The sequence below is a fragment of the Tachypleus tridentatus genome, chromosome 6 (genome assembly GCF_004210375.1).
Source record: "Tachypleus tridentatus isolate NWPU-2018 chromosome 6, ASM421037v1, whole genome shotgun sequence".
NCBI classification, from domain to species: Eukaryota; Metazoa; Arthropoda; class Merostomata; order Xiphosura; family Limulidae; genus Tachypleus; species Tachypleus tridentatus.
The window spans coordinates 111,482,976-111,500,368 of NC_134830.1; the positions used below are offsets into that span (position 1 = coordinate 111,482,976).

Here is a 17,393-nt window from a genome sequence, read left to right on the forward strand (position 1 = left end):
TAAACGAGCACTGATTACCATGGTGATGCATCAACTCGGCTATTTTCGATTTTAGCAGTTTGTTTTGGAATTTCGCACAAAGCTACTCGAGGGCTATCTGTGCTAGCCGTCCCTAATTTTGCAGTGTAAGACTAGAGGGAAGGCAGCTAGTCATCACCACCCACCGCCAACTCTTGGGCTACTCTTTTACCAACGAATAGTGGGATTGACCGTCACATTATACGCCCCCACGGCTGGGAGGGCGAGCATGTTTAGCGCGACGCGGGCGCGAACCCGCGACCCTCGGATTACGAGTCGCACGCCTTACGCGCTTGGCCATGCCAGGCCATGATTTTAGCAGAATAAATAAGCCTTTCTAATATCAAAAATTAATAAGTGTAAATTATTTCAAAATCATTAACAGAAAGAAATCCAACATTCAATTACTTTTCTTTTTGTGATATTAGAACACAAGGATCTAGCACTTCTTCAATGAACTATTACCATCCTAAGTTATTTGAAAAATGCTTTGGTAAGTACAGCCATTCAAGTAATTTTAGGGATGGATGTCGAGAGTTCTAGTACATATCTATTTATTGATATATATAAGGTTATGCCTTAAGCAATGTCCTATTTTAGGTTCAGAAAAAGAGAAAGAATTTCAAACGCTTTTAATATTATTTAATCAATAATGTATGTTTCATTATTATTAATTACTTCCTGCTAACGATTCACAAGCTTCTGTTGTTGTTTTTGAATTTCGCGCAAAGCTACTCAAGGCTATCTACGCTAGCCGTCCCTAATTTTGTAGTGTAAAACTAGAGGGAATGTAGCTAGTCATCACCACCCACCGCCAACTCTTGGGCTACTCTTTTACCAACGAATAGTGCTATTGACCATCACCTATAATGCCCCCACGGCTGAAAGGGCGAGCATGTTTGGCGCAACGGGGATGCGAACCCGCTACCCTCAGATTACGAGTCACACGTCTTAACCCACCTGGCCATGCCGGGTCCATAAGCTTCTGAATGTCACTTGTATAAAATTCCTGGGATTTGGAGAGAAATAATGTAGAGAGGGTAGTTTTGAGATCTTCATGTGTTCCAAGCTCTTTTCCATCAAGATAGTTCTGCAAACTTCGGAATAGATGATAATCAGATGGAGCAAGGATTGGAGAATAAGGACGATGTGGAAGTTTTCCCAAGCTAGCTGTTCAGTCTTTGCAGATGCGATCCTTGCTGTATGAGGCCGTGCATTATTCTGGTGTGACACTCTAACTGTTGACAATAGAAGTCTGATGTAATCGTTGCATTGAGTAGCAGAAACCCAAAGTGGATCACATCAACAATATCCCACCAAGCACTTAAAAAGGCTTTACTTAGGGTGGATGTCCATTCTAGGCTGTGCTTTAGCCAGTTTACCTACACTGAACCATCGTCTGCGGCGCTTAACATATTTATAAAATATCAATTTTTTCATCTTCAGACACTAACCTGTCCAAAATAAGTGAGTTACGTTCACGAGAGTGCAGAAAAGTGCAAAGGTCCAATCTTGCTCTGAGGTTGGTTTCTGTCAAATCATTGGAGACCCATTTTCCAAGTTTTGACACCTTTCCAAGCTGCTACAGATAACGGTGAACTGTTGAATGGGTTGAATTAAGCTTCTGTGTTATTTCTTCAACTGTTACAGCACAATCTTCATCAAGTGCAGGCAGCAGCAAGTCATCATCAAACCCAACAGGACGACCTGAATGTGGCGCATCACTTAAGCTCTAGTCACCTGATCTGAACTTCTGAAACAACATTTGACATTTTCTTTCATTGAGAGACTCCGCACCATAAGCCCTTTGAATGTTTTGTGTAGTTTTTGCTGCACTATTGCCTTTTTTAAACTCATAAAGCATTATATGCCTAATGTGCTCCTCAGACATCCATCTTCATTAGAGTTTATTTGGTTAATGATCTTAAAAGTGGAGTTGGGTTAATTTCTTTTATTCGTCTAAACATTTTTATATACGTCCTACTACATATTTTAGTCATTAAAGCCTTCTAGAAGGACAGAAACGATGATGCTCTTTTTATATTAAATTTTCGGACATTACTTATAAGATGACCTGATATAATTTTATTATTATGAGATTTTCTCTAATCATCACAGTCAAGTATTATGAAGCTCTAGATTTACTACACCAAGAGTAACATTGTTAAAATTAATAAAATAAAAGTCAGAAGTATTGATGTGATTTTTTTAAAAACAGTTTTCGTGTATATTTACGTGACAATTTTTTTTTCCTTTACACCAGCAAAGTTTTAGAAACATTCCGAATGTCAATTTTGAGTGCTCTTTATTCATCATTATTAAGTAACCCGATATTAAAAAAATAATCTAGTAATTCCATCCTCACCTCTTCCCCGGTGTTAAGAGGTACGTTTTCTGATTTAATTATAACGCTAAGATTAGGTTTCGATACCTGCGGTGATCAGAGTTCATATAACCCATCGTATACCTTGGGGGTTAACAACAAACAAACTAATTCATTTCCATAATCAAAATATATTTTTCATCTGACATCAGTAGTAACAAACTGGAACTAAAATTAATTGTTGTTGTTTTCATACATGTATACGTACCAGTGCTTTTCTTGCAATACGCACAATATGTATTGCTTTTTGTGTTTGATTGCTACATGCATTTTAATTTCATATGAATATTCTTTGTTTGTAGAATTTCGAGAAAAGATATTCGAGGGCTATCAGCACTAGCCGTTCTTCATTTTGAACGACAGAGTAGAGAAAAAGTAAGTATTCAACACCACCCACCTCCAATTCATATGTTACTGCATCTTTTTTCTTTTGGTATTATGGCACGAACCAGTCACTCAGTGACAGAAAAATGAGTGATTGATGAATATCAAGTGTAGAAGAACAGGTTTAGAGGAAAGAAGGAGGAAAGGTATAGTGTTGAATTCAAAATAAGAACAGGGTTGTTGTTTTTGAATTAAGCACAAAGCTACACAATGGGCTATCTGGGCTCTGCCCGCCACGGGTATCGAAACCTAGATTTTAGCGTTGTAAGTCCGCAGACATACCGCTGAGCCACTGGAGGGCATAAGAATAGGGAACTATATTTCTCAAAGTAAAAGAAACTGTAGAATAGTCAAATTTATGAGTGGTGGAACTGTTGCAAATAAAGTGAATATATGTAAATACTGAAAATTTGATACCAGTACACACAATCAGTAGATAAAAATATGGCAAAACCAAGATGGCATTTCGACAGCAAGCCTCGGTTTTTCGAAGAACGTCTCAAAAGTCAAAGCATATCTCTGAAAGCACCAAAACTACACGCATAATAAACATATTCTCTGTAACTAACCAATCAGAAAACCAGCACCAAAACGCAAAAGTATCTCTTCTTCGTGTGATAGTCGCAAGATATTCCAAATACAAGGTCAAGCAGGATGCGATGCAACTTTCTCAAAAAAACAAAACAAAAAACTTTCTTGACTAGTCAAGCTACCAGAAATAGGTAACATCTCGAACTTAATTTTACACGTGATTTCAACCAGAGTTAATATGTTTGAAAATTAAATCTGGAAGAGAATATTTAAAATTGTTGTACACAAATAGTCTAATACAATAGGAGGGCGAGTGTGTGTGTTTTCATATTGCAAAGCCACATCAGGCTATTTGCTGAGTCCACCGAAGGGAATCGAACCTCTGATTTTAGCGTTGTAACTCCGTAGACTTACCGCTGTACCAGCGGGGTACTAGGAGGGTGAGATATGCAGTATTTGTACGGTACAAGAGGGCGCTTTTCTATTTCCTGTACTTATTCTCTTGGTGTCTTGTTGGAGAACCGCTACCGTCCTATGTAATAAAGAATGATTTTTTCATACTTAGCGTTCTTTATAACAACTTTGTCATTCTCTGTTTTACTAACATCGGTTACAAATGTAGAAGTAAATAAAAAAATTTCAAAACAAAAGGAAGTAAATGTAGGGATGGCAAATACAATCACTCAAAAAATATTCAAGATAGAAATGATGTTAACGGACAAAAATAAAAATTAAACGCAGTTGTGATTGAATAGTTATATATGTTGTTATATGTTAATTCTTGCCTATGCTGTTATGTTATGATGTAAATACTGTTGTTTTCAATATTGTTTCAATAAACATAGGAAGGTTGTATTTATAACAATGTTTTAAATACATTGAGGCTCCTACTGTAATATATATTGTTTATCATTGGCTGATAATTCTTGTTTTACCACGTACTTTTTAAAAAGAGCACCACAGGTCTGTAAGAAAGCTAACTTCAAGGGGATAATGATAACATCGTTCACACCATAACTGTAATTTTTATTTCAGCTACAACTAGTTATTAATAATACTCATACTAACACCAAAAATTTTCAGTGACTTGTTTTTAAATTTCACTTAATCGTAGCATTTTTGTTTTCACGAACAGCGGTATGTCTGCGGACTTACAATGCTATAAACCCAATTTCAATACCCGTGGTAAGCAGAACACAATTAGCCGATTGTGTAGTTTTGTGCCTAACTTCAATGGGCCGGCATGGCCAGTTGAGTTAAGGCGTTCGACTCGTAATCTGAGGGTCGTGGATTCGAACTTCGTCGCACCAAACATGCTTGCCCTTTCAGCCGTGGGGGCGTTATAATGTAACAAGTCAATCCAACTATTCGTTGGTACAAAAGTAGCCAAGAGTTGGCGGTGATGACTAGCTGCCATCCTTCTAGTCTTATACTGCTAAATTAGGGACGGCCAATGCAGATAGCTCTCGTGTAGCTTTGTGCTAACCGTCCCTAATTTAGCAGTGTAACACTAGAGGAAAGGCAGCTAGTCATCACCACCCACTGCCAACTCTTTTACCATGAACAGTGGGATTTACCATCACATTATAACACCCCCACAGCTGAAAGAACAAGCACGTTTGGTGTGATGGGGATTTGTACCCGCAACCCTCGGATTGTGAGTCGAGTGCCTTAACTACTTGACCATGCTGGGCCTTGCTTTAAGGATTGAGTAAAAATATTTTTGCTATTAATTAAAGCTACTACAATGTTTTAGTATTAAAAATTATATCTAGTTTTGCTGGTTCAACAAAGAGTTAAGGTTATTTAAAAAGTCATTCTGCACATTTCCTCTGAAAGCCTACAGTTCTATTACCAAATTATTGTAGTCAATTTCAGAAACAAAGTTGGTTTTTTTAGCCATTTCAGAACAGATAAAGTAAGCTACTCTTTACCAAACAAACTGATTAATTGCAAACATATTGAATATACCCTATGACACGACTCAACTGCAGTTAAGGTGTATGATGTCATCAGTCATACAAAAGTGATTGCAACTACATAAAGCAACTTTTTTAGCTAGAATGTTGACAGAGTTTTGAAGAAGTTGCCTGTTAAGCTGCATTTTATTGCATGGCTATTTCATACATGGAACAATGGTTTGATTTTTCAAAGAGCTACTTGTACCAAATATAGTGTAAAAATTTACAGTAGACCCAGTTCCACAGTAGAAATCCTAAAACTTCAAAAATCCATAGACGAACTTTATTCTCTTAGCTTTATCCGTATTGAAGTAAACAACATGATATCCTGAACCAATGATTTTTTTTTAATTTCATATATCAAGATAAAAACTAAGATAACATATTTTTTACTTTCATCAGTTTAACTACTGTTTTTTTTTAAATGGGTACATCTCCACTGTCCCCAGCATTTTAAAAATCTATAATTATATGCGTTTTAGGTTTTACCAATTTTCTGGCACAGAGTTCTACAAAACAGAGGGTTTTGTGGTATTTATAAAATGTACCAGAATGTAAGAAACAGCGTGATCACTTTGATGCACATAACCTTCTCTTGACTTCTCGTCATGTTTGTTAATGATGTATTTAATGACCACACATGTACAATATACACATATGTATATATATACACACACAATAAAATTCATTATGGCAAAAAAACTGAACACTTTTGTCCTTCATCTACCACAAACCACATGTTCATAATCATCATCCCCTTGTCACGATTTATATTTGTAATGTGCCATACAACTTGAATACCCTGTATATATAATACATGCATGCATGTGTCTTGCATGTCTTTAGTTTAGCAAGAAAGCATAAGATTTCAAATAACATTAAAATTATAAAATATAATTCAGAGAATTACAGAATAAATAAATTTATACTGTTAACTGAAACTAATGTACTTTACAAGTGTATAGTTGTTGTTCTGACAACAAAAAAACTAAGCAAAATGTTAGAACTAAGTACAAAATAACTTTAACATCAGTATCAACAAATGTTTTTGCTCCAGGCTTTTATTTTTTGTTTCACAATGTCAGTTTTAAAGTTTAACTAACTAAAATACAACTTCTCTTCAGTTAACCTGATTCTTGCACACACATGAAAACCATTTCATCTTAGAATTTAAGAATAAAAATAGAAAATCACTCAAATAAAAACTACATGAACTTGAATTTGCATTTAAAAATGGAACCTGAAATTCAATATTGAGATTTAATTGAATTTCCCATAAGAAAATCATAATGTATTCCATAATTATTCTATTTAGATATTAAGTCATTTTGATGTCAATATTTTGCATTGTAAAGACTTGCAACCCTGAGATAAACCTAAGATGTTTGAATACATAACTTGAAGTTACAGAATGTATTATAAATACATGGTATAAAAATATTCTTTAAGGAAGAAATACTTTTCTTTGTTAATCACCATATTGTATAAAAGATGAAATGCTCTTATTTTACCTTTACTATTATTTATTTGCTCCTTTATTTTAAACATACACCTACATTTAACTATTACTAATAAGCCTATTTATGATATAAACAAAATTTCTCATCTATAGTACAAAACAACACTGTTCTTATTTTTCATACAATTAAAACTTTTATATTCTTTAATTATAAGTCGAGAATTTATTTAAAATTAACTTATTTTTTCTTATAAATGTTTATTCACTAAGGATTAACTATTAAGGGCATAAAACTGATACATCTGTCTTTAATAATTTATCATTTTCCATCTTAATAAGCCTTTGTTAATTTTAATGTCTGGCTCTTATGAATGGCTTCTGAAAGTTCTCCAGGAGTTAAAATCTTCAGTTTAGCAAGTCCATATAAAAGTTGATCTTTAGCATTGCCCACAAACTGTTGATTTAGAAAGGCTGGTAAACCATGGTATCCATCCTTCATTGTGTAAAGAGGAACTCTTAAGATGCCCAGTGTCTGTTAAGAAGAAAATACACACATTATTCTTCTACATGATATATCAATATCCAAGTACACAATCAGGTATTACAACTACAAATTTTGCATTTTCTTATATATAATTGTGCATAGCCAAATACACTTCTAATAAAGATAAAACAAAAGCAACTATTGACAGTGTAACTCTTGTACATAACAATTACATTACTCATGAATGACCTACCCATTCTTCTTGGGGATAACTTTATAAAAAAAAAACACTTTTAATTCACAGATGGGAAAAATCACTTCAGCAATCAAGTTTCTTACTCTCCAGTATCAAATTAAAATATTGGCCTTATCTCAATAAAAGTCCTTGTATAAAATACAATTTGTATATATTTGAAAAGAAAGCTGTAATTACTACACAACAACTACTACAGATCAATTTTATTTCATTCACATCATATTATAGGGTCATTCTATGCCGACTCAAGCAGAAAAAAGAACTTTTCCCAGTTCATGTCATAGATTTTCTTGAAATTCAAGCAAAAACTTCATTTTGATTTATTCAGCTATGCAAAATCCAAAGCTGTACTTCAAATGGTTTTTTAAATATGATTTTTTACAGGCCACAACTCTCAAGCGAGAATCTTACTCTGTCTTTTATTGCAAATCTCTGGATTTCGAGCCTTTGTAAAACAATGATTGCTGCCATCAAATCTATGAATACTGTTCTTTTGTAATGTATCCCAAGAGCAGGGCCAGAAATGTGCTCCATACTCATATCTCTGCAGCCAGTAGTTTGTGGTAAGTGCCTAAAAATGGCTACAAAGCTGATTTTCCTTTTTTTTTCCTGAAATTGCATGTTAAATTTTGACTTTAACTGATCACAGAATGCTTAAATCTAAATGTATTGAACTGAAATCTTTACTAGTAATAAATAAAACCCTATAACTAATACTTCACTTGCAATAAAATGCTTTTATTCCAATAAAATCATACTGCAAGTTGATTCAATGGATGGTATCAATTTTTCATACATGAGTGTGAAATTGCTAATTTTTAAAATTCAATATCTTGGTCACTTTTTGATATTTTCAAACAAAATATTGAATATATGTTGTATTACCAGAGTTGTATCAATCCTGTAAGTTGTACCTTTTAGCATATAATATTTAAAGCTATAGTCTGACTTAAAAATGACTTCAGAATGGCAAATTCTGTTTCTAAGGGGTTATTCACCCTACAGTACCCTGAAAGGCACAAATCCTATTTGCTCCAAATGTATTCTTTAGTAAGAACATTTACTTTTCTCCAATATATCAAAAAATTATAGATGTGCTAAGAATTCTTCATCATTTAATAAGTTTTTTGAAAATATGACATAACTTCAACAAAAACATGTTAATTCATCAATAGTAAATTATACGAGCGTCCATTTACGTGATGTTGGAGTTCAAACATTTGTGAAGCTCAATCTCAAGTTTTTGGGAATTTCCAAAATTTACGTGAGAGTTACTGCTATTCCACATATTTTGAAGAAGCAATGTTGCTGTGACAGATTAACATTGGTAATGTTCCAAGAATTCATCATTTTTTAACAGGTAGTACTGTCTTCTATTTTTTGTTATTGGAGAATTTATCAGCCATAGAACTTCTTGCAAAGGCACCCAACAAGTATCTTGTCTTGCTGACCATTTGAATGATTTTTGCTGGGCTAATGAGGATGCATGAAATTTACCAATATATCACCATCATCATCTGATGTTTCCATAATGGATCCCAGCCACCATATCCCATCATACAGACAGAAAACAAACTTTCCTGGACTGTACAATCTCTGACTGATTACATTTGAATTCCCAGACTCTGCTACTGGTGCCACTTATCTTTTCAAGATTTGGGTGATGCATGAAGTGTCATCTCCTAATATTCTCATAACTTTCAATGTTCTTTCTGAAGTTGGTATGTAACAATGATAACTTTGAGTACCAGTGATTGTTTTGGCATTCTCAAATCTTTGGCTTTGCTTGGATTCATGGATAGGTATGCCCTCTTTTGGAACACAGAACAATTACATGTTGTGTATATCATGGCACTCACAGACATATAATTGCTTTGGAGTAAGTATGTGCCCAGTAGTAACAGCCTGAGGACTTGCCTTTGCTGCTTCATGCTTAATCGGACTCCCTGTGCCATCACATGCAGTTTTTCCATGGCTTGCTGCAAAGAAATGCCATTCTGCTTCAAGTCCAAAATCACCCTTGTAATACAAAAGATTACTGAAATTTTTATAGTGTGATGCAGCACCATCAGAGCAGTAGTACACTTTGTTGATGCCAGAACATATTCCTTTCAAGAAGGCCAGAGCTTCTTGCTGAAAATGACTATGGAAGAATGCTGTAAGTGATCACTGATGAGATATATACTAACATGACAAGTATCACTGTTGTTGTTTCTATAATAAATCACAAAGGGATGAAGAGTGCCCTGGGAGTTATCCCAATGAAAACCTTGTGCTGAATCCTGTATTGTAAAACTAAAATTTTTTGTGAAGTACAAAATCATAACAGACTTTTCTGGGTACATTTCCTGTTTAAGCTGGGCCAGGAAAGCCGACTAGTGTTATGCTATAAAATGGTGGCTAGTAAACTTATCCAGTTTTTTCACTAGTAATTCTATAAATTCATGACAATTGTTGCTGGCATCTTTCAAATTTGTATGATCTTTTGTGATCCACTGCTTCTACAGAATTCAGTCATCAGAGGAAATGTCATTTTCCTCAAAGACATTTTCCAGATATTGATGTAAAGCTTCAGCATTTGGACAGTTAGGGCATCTGTGTAACATGCACATTTTATTACCTGTGGACCATACAAGTTTTGCCATCAAGTCCATGTAGGGTATACAATTTTCTGTAGGTACTGCAAGAACAGTAAACACTGATGTCTCTCGGCATCATCATAATGAACAATAAATAAAGATAAATTTCCAAAATTATAAAAAAACCTCTTTTTGAAAAGTTATTTTTTCAATCCAATTTACATATTACATGGTACCAAAGGGTACCAGAACGATATATTTTCAAAAAATTATTAAATGATGAAAGAGTCACAGCACATCAGTAATTTTTTGATATACTGGAGAAAGGTAAATGTTCTTACTAACAAAAAAGTTTAGAGCAAATAGGATTTGTGCCTTTCAAGATACTATAGGGTGAATAACCCCCAAGAAACAGAATTTTCCATTCTGAAGACATTTTCAAGCTAGAGTATATAAGCTTTGAAAATTACATGCTAAAAGGTTCAACTTACAGGATTGATACAACATAATACTACAAATATTCAAAGATTTGTTTGAAAATATTAATAAGTGACCAAGATATTGAATTTTAAAAAATTAGTAATTTCATACTCATGTATGAAAAATTGATACCATCCATTGAATCAACTTGCAGCTTGATTTTATTGAAAAGAAAGCACTTGATTGCAAGTGAAGTATTATTTATAGGGTTTTATTTATGACTAGTAAAAATTTCAGCTCAATACATTCAAATTCAAGCATTCTGTGAGCTGTTAAAGTTAAAATTTAACATGAAATTTCAGAAAAAAATGGAAAATCACTTACTCAAATAAATCATTCCTAGTTTCTTCTCAATGAGTGTAACTAACTTGGTGGAACAAAGCAACAAAGTTTTCTTAATTATTAACACTACAACATACACACATTTTTTACTACAGTTCTACAGATATTTTTGACAGAAAAAAAGTAGTAACCTCATTCCCATAATCAGTTGCTTCTAGAATTTGTTTCTCAATAGCACGGAATTCTTCAAAAGTCACAGGTAAACTGTAAAAGTGTAAAACAAACTTGTGATGGTTGTTTACATGTGAAATTAAGTGATCTGCTTCTTTGACCATAAATATGCTTAAATCCAGATTAATTTCTTCCCGTAATTCACGATTTAGGCCACAAACAATATCTTCTTCTCTTTCTATGATACCACCAGGAAAACCCAGCAGTCCATCAAACCGTAACTGCATCTGGAAATAATCAACAGATGGATGCTATGTGAAATAATATGCCGTAATCGTTGTAAACTCTTTTGTAACACAAAGCAGCGTTTGACTAAGCTACAAACAATGATAAAATAACATTAGTGTTATTTCATAGAAAGCTTCATTGAAGCTCCAAAAGCTTAGTTTCCATCATATATAAATCAATGAAACTAAAAATAAGTATGGATTAGCCACAAAAATAATTAAATTTTTTTATTAAAGCTCATCCAATAAATATATGCATTTATTTTGCTAATAAGAAAGTCTAGAAGTTGATATAAAGGGATACCAGATACTGGAAGAACAGAAGAAATGTGTAAATGAAAATTGAGAAAATGTCTCCTAAGAGCCAGCAACATTAGCAAAGGTTATGTATAAGAAAAACTGGAAAAATTATAAGTTTCAAAATTGATACACATGTGGCATCCTCAAAAGGATATGACTGGGTTCAGGTGTGGTCTATTCACTCAAAAACAAAAAGCAAAAAAATATGTACAAACAGACAATGTTCCCTACAAAATATTTTTGTCTTGAAAGTAAAGTCCTGTTTTGCATCAAATGAAGACCACCATGAAAATAGAAACTGCAAAAAATGTTGTACTTGGAAACATTTCTTGAAGACATACACAAGATGAAAGTAAATTTTTGAGAATTTTATATCTGGAATATTACCTGCAGTTTAATAAAACAAAAACAAAGATCAAATAGGTCACAAAACACAGGTGAACCAATAATACTGAAGAAATTATGAAAGCCAGTTACACATTATAGGTAAATCCAAAGTTACAAAAGAATCTGAAAATTATATAGATAACTTCAGCAAAATCCCTATAAGCAAAAACAAAGTGGCTTAACCTTCACAAAAAGGCATTAGAAACATGCAAAGTGATGGAAAGATATATAATACAAACATTCTAATAATTGGAAATACCATATTCTAAAGATATTCTAATTTAAACATTGTCTAAACAAATGAGCAGACAGACACAAATCCATGCCATTCTTAAAGGTTCATTCAGGATCAGACAAGAGAATGGCTGAGTAAAATGGCCTTGTTTCATGTTTTCTGTATCTTTTTAAGAGAAGAGACCTCACCAGTATAGGTTATCTATGTAGCCTCCACCAGTAAAACACCTTCTGTCACTCTTGTTTATTTATATATTTTAAAGGGACCTCATCAGACTTGTATATGGAAATAACAGCATTTTTACAAATTCTTACTATTTAGTCTCAAAACATCATACAAATAATCCTATCACTCCTTTGGTGTGTTTTTTTCCTGTTACAGTTGAACATTCCACAGAAGGGTTCAAAATTTCACCAATGATTGCAATAAAATATTTAACTTTCTGATCAGAAATATCTTTCCTGTATCACATATTTTTTTTAATTAAAATATTTTATAGATTCTTACGAATTAATAAAAACAACAAAATATTCTCAATATTATAAACCTTAACCACCACCATAACACCAGCAAATCTTAATTTGTTGATATATAAATTTCACTGAAATAATGTTAATGAAGATTCAACAAAAAACCTTGGTGAGACCCAACTTCAGGCATTCTTCTAATCAAAAATATGTCACTGATCCCTGTTTTCTGCTTTCTACCAAATTTCTACTCTATCAAACATACAAGAATGTACTGAAAAAGAAAGTGGTGGCATGAAATTGCCAGAGTGAGCAGTATTTTAGTATCAGGTAATTCAGCCTTGCTTCAAAGTGAAAACCAAATTACTGATATTTTCTAGAAATAATACTACATCACTGTAGTGATATATCAATGAAGAGTGTGGGAATTTGACACTAATATGTTTCATGACTTAAACAACACATGGTCAAACTACTTCCTTAAAACTTACCATTTGACAATTTTATTGACTGTGCAAGAATATCTGGTATGCTCCAGATCAAAATATATGTAAATTATGTGTGTGTGTAATTCATTTCAAATGTTGAAGAAAGATACCAAAACTTTTAATGATTTTAGAAGAGAAAAAACAATTTATAACTGAATATAATCTGTCAGTAAACTATAGCATAGTTAAAAAAAATTATTTAAAGGTGTTTAAATATCAAAATATTTAATGTTATATAACTATGTAATATGCCAATAAACAGAATTAGTGAATGTTCAATTTCAGGTATTTTGCTGGACTGTGAACTAAGTCAGTAACATCAGACTGATTGAGTCAATTTCATTTTTCTAAAGTTAGCATCTTGAGTTGGCCTAAAGCCAGTTTTGACAAATGTTATACTCTTTTGCACTTTTTAAAAAGGTTCTTACATTTCTTCAGACTTTTCCTAAATTTTTTTGGGGTAGTTTAATTTCATATTCTCCTTAGTTATATTTGTTTAGTCTTTTATTGAGTTTCTTACATGTAGTTCTTCTCATAATTGACCCACTTCTCCAGGAATTTTTTTAAAAGTTTACTTCTTATAATAAAAAGATAAAGAAAAGAATCTCAACATTATTATGTAGTATGTTATGCCTTAAGAATTCCTTTCTAAGCATAAATAACAAAACATATTTTTTTCATTAACATGTATCTAAGATTAAAAAAAAAAGAGCTTTACAGCCACTATAATTTAAAAGGAGAAAAAAATTATTAGTAACAAGCTACAAGTAAATGACAAACTATCACAAAGTTCACCTTAACATGATCAGAAATGGAAGAAACATAAAGTAATACATTCTTAAATACCTCACAGTCTCGTCAAATGCTTGAAGTTTATAATTCAGCACTTTTGATGGCTCGGTGCAAGAAAGTGTGATGCACTCACTTATGGTGTCACTAAATTACAAGTTTGACAGTAACATAATTTGAATGTTTATTATTTGTTGACTTTTTTTACCAAAAACTTCCCAATGATCTATCTGTGCTTTATCTGCTACAGGGAGTCAAAACCTGGATTTTAGCATTTTTAGATGGAACCTTGCATTCTTCAATAGCTTAGTCAACAAGACAATCGAATAATAATATCCAAATATGTTACCTGACGTAAATAGATACATGTACAAATGTTGAAAAAGGAAACACTTATATTAAATATCAAATAAAAACAAAAACAGAACGGCCTAACACTAATAACAGGTAAATTTCAATTTTGCAGTCTACTGTATGATATTGAGAGTAATATAATCTGTAGTAAACTGTGGAATTGGTAATGATCTATTTCCATCACTTTTACTTTGATATCTAACTGAAACTTGAAAGTGCCTATCGTGTTTTTCATAACAGTAACATTAACGGTAAATTAGTATAATGAATATAAATTTGTTATGAATGTCTCCGTTATCAACGTACATATATTAGTTATTTCTCTAAATGTAACTCATAATTTACCAAAACTGAAGCATGGCTAGCGTATTTTCCTAAAACCAATTTGTCTTGAGGCGCACATATAAAACAATGGGCTGCATGACGGAAAGAACAATCGGTCCTTAAATTTAAACTTTCTTCCAGTGAAACTTTTCTGTGATGCTGATCAGATAGCAGCTTCTCCAAAACTTCACTTTCAAAATAGGGGTCCGCGGTAAATTTTAAAGCTTTGTCCATCTTGTAATTTTAAAACCTACTTTGTCATAACACTTTAAATTACATAGACACTTTGATCTAGCGGTTCATATGGTGTAATACTACTACCAAAATACACATAATATTATAAAAAATAAATAAAATACTATTGACACGTTTTGTTCACTACTTCAATAATTTTTGTTGATTTCAGAGCAATAATACAAACAAGAAAACAAAATATTGACAGTTGCTTTGGTTTAAATTCTCCATCCCCTGAGGAAATAGAGATAACCGAGGGGTGCTCAGTAAGATACTTTCTCTTCGTCCCACTCTTGATTTGAGAGTTTGATCGAGCGACCCGAAAAAAAAATCAATGCATGAAGTAAAACGAGATATTAGAATCGAGATCATGAGCTGACGAAAAAGACGAAAACCGACACCGAGCACCCGCTATGCGTGAATACCACAAAATCAACGACCAATATATGGCTTAGGGTCCTTCGGGGCGGCTGGGATCTGTAAATCCGATGCCACAATTTTGATGTGGGGGAAAACGGGAGAACCCCGAGAAAACCCACTTTCACTGGCGGATGCCAATAATCCAGCTAGTGTCTGTTCAGTAACTTGAGTAAGGAGGAGGGTCTGGGTAGTAACTCAAATAAAGTAAGGGGCTATATCCCTTAAACATCTTGCATGTCTGATCATCGAGTAAGAGTTAATGGGAGGTGAACCCTCATGAACACTCATGGGTGAAGAAGGAAGGTCTGGGTAATCGGGCATTGGATTACGAGCACAAGCGCATGAAGATCATAGAACTAATGAGAATTCAGGTTGTTCTCCCTCGGTGTTTTGTTCTTCTTCGGTTGTCTGGATTGATTTTTGTCTTCTTGCAATCTTAGTGTTTGTAATCTTGAGATCGGTCTGAACAAATGCATTTGTAGTCTTAGTTCGCGTGATTAGTGTCTGGCTTGAGGTTGTAATGCCTGAAATTATAGCTGTGGTCTGGCAAAATTTGTCGTATGTTTTATTCGGGTCGGTAAGTCTGGACATATTACTGGTATTGGAGGTTGAAGGCGTCAAAGTAGAGCGGGTTGAGCATCTTTAAATGTTATTCCTGCTTGAATATGGATTAAGTGATGAATCGATACTTGACTGCTGAAAGTTGCCCATAAGTTGTCTGTTTCGTCTGGGAGTGTTATATGACACTGGATTGGGGAAAGACGATGTGGGCGTTCGGCGCTGAAATGGAAGATATGGTAGAAACACCCATTGTGCAAGATGTAGTCAGTACTACGTTTTGAAGTTGTTACTATCTTGATAAAGTGGGAGAGCCGGTTAGTATGCTTAGAAAAAATACGATGAACTGCATGTAGCTTGGTTTGGGTCTGACTTTCGATGGCTTGTTTGATTTCGTCTGGTTTGATACTTGGAAAAACGCATCTAAGAAACATTGAGAAAAGGCTGACTGGACTTTTTGTGGGAGAACAACTGATGTTGAATATTGTATTCTGTGGTTGGCAAAAGTATTCGAAATCCGTGGGTGTAGAGGACTGGGATGAAGATACCGTCCCGGCGAATGATTCGAGTCCTGGAGGAGTCGATAGTTGCGCCCGGCTCGGCCTGGGCGATGAACGTAGTTACTTGAAGCAGCGTTAAGTTAGGCGGTAGGCCGTCGACGATAATAGGGCAATGAAACAACAAAACAAAAACAAAAAACTGAGAGAAATTTCGGTTTGAAGTTCTCTATCCCCATAGGAGATAGAGATAACCGGGGGAGCTCAGACAGATAAACTTTATCTTCGCCTCGCTCGTGAATTTGGAATATTGGTAAAGCTACCCGAAAAGAAGAAGACTATTTGCCTTTATACTTGGACGGCTAGCGCAGATAGCCCTCATGTATCTTTGCGCGAAATTCAAAACAAGCTAAGCCTTTATTCACCACCGAGCCCCATATTTTAGCTATATAATTAAGAACGTTAATTTAAGTATATATTATTTATTGCTGACCTTATAAGTAATAATATTCTTGATTCAGAAACAATGCTTCTAGCTATAAAGTTCAATAATGAGATAATACTTGTTTTACCTACACCTGTCAACATACTTTGTTTTCTTCTATAATCATTCCAACACTACCCCATCACGAAGTAAATAAATAAAGATTAAAAATATGCATTTTATCTTACTTCATCTTCAATCTCCTAAACACCTTTACTGTTTGATTTAAGTTTTATTTACAACCATGCGAAAAATACATGAATAATATTTCTATTTTTTGTAGTATAGAAATGTACTATGCGCTAGCTCCCCTCTTCTGGTTAATATGTTCATTTTCTACGATTTGTGTATTTGATTGCAGTTCAGTTTGGACACAGAAAATCGCTTATGTAAGCAACTAAACTCTAGTGCATACAATACGTGGATTAGTCAAGAGGTGATAAGCTGTATTTACTCAGAAAAATATGTATTGTGAAGTTTTGATAGACAGTAGTTCTTTTTTTTTTTTTCATTGGTGGACCAGATAATAGTTAGGGGCTATCTCGGCACTAGGTTCATAGCGTAATGGATGAATATTACGT

At 33.8% G+C, this 17,393-nt stretch overlaps 1 protein-coding gene across 1 annotated transcript; it reads right to left on the bottom strand.

Annotated features, from left to right (window-relative positions):
• Positions 1–5,886: 5,886 nt before the first annotated feature.
• LOC143253304 (U8 snoRNA-decapping enzyme-like) lies at positions 5,887–14,938 on the bottom strand. The gene is made up of 3 exons (XM_076506965.1): positions 14,641–14,938; positions 11,009–11,275; positions 5,887–7,268 (listed from the first exon to the last, which is right to left on the bottom strand). The coding sequence occupies exons 1-3, from the start codon at positions 14,851–14,853 to the stop codon at positions 7,068–7,070; spliced, it is 681 nt and encodes a 226-aa protein (XP_076363080.1). The 5' UTR covers positions 14,854–14,938; the 3' UTR covers positions 5,887–7,067.
• Between the last annotated feature and the right edge of the window lie 2,455 nt (positions 14,939–17,393).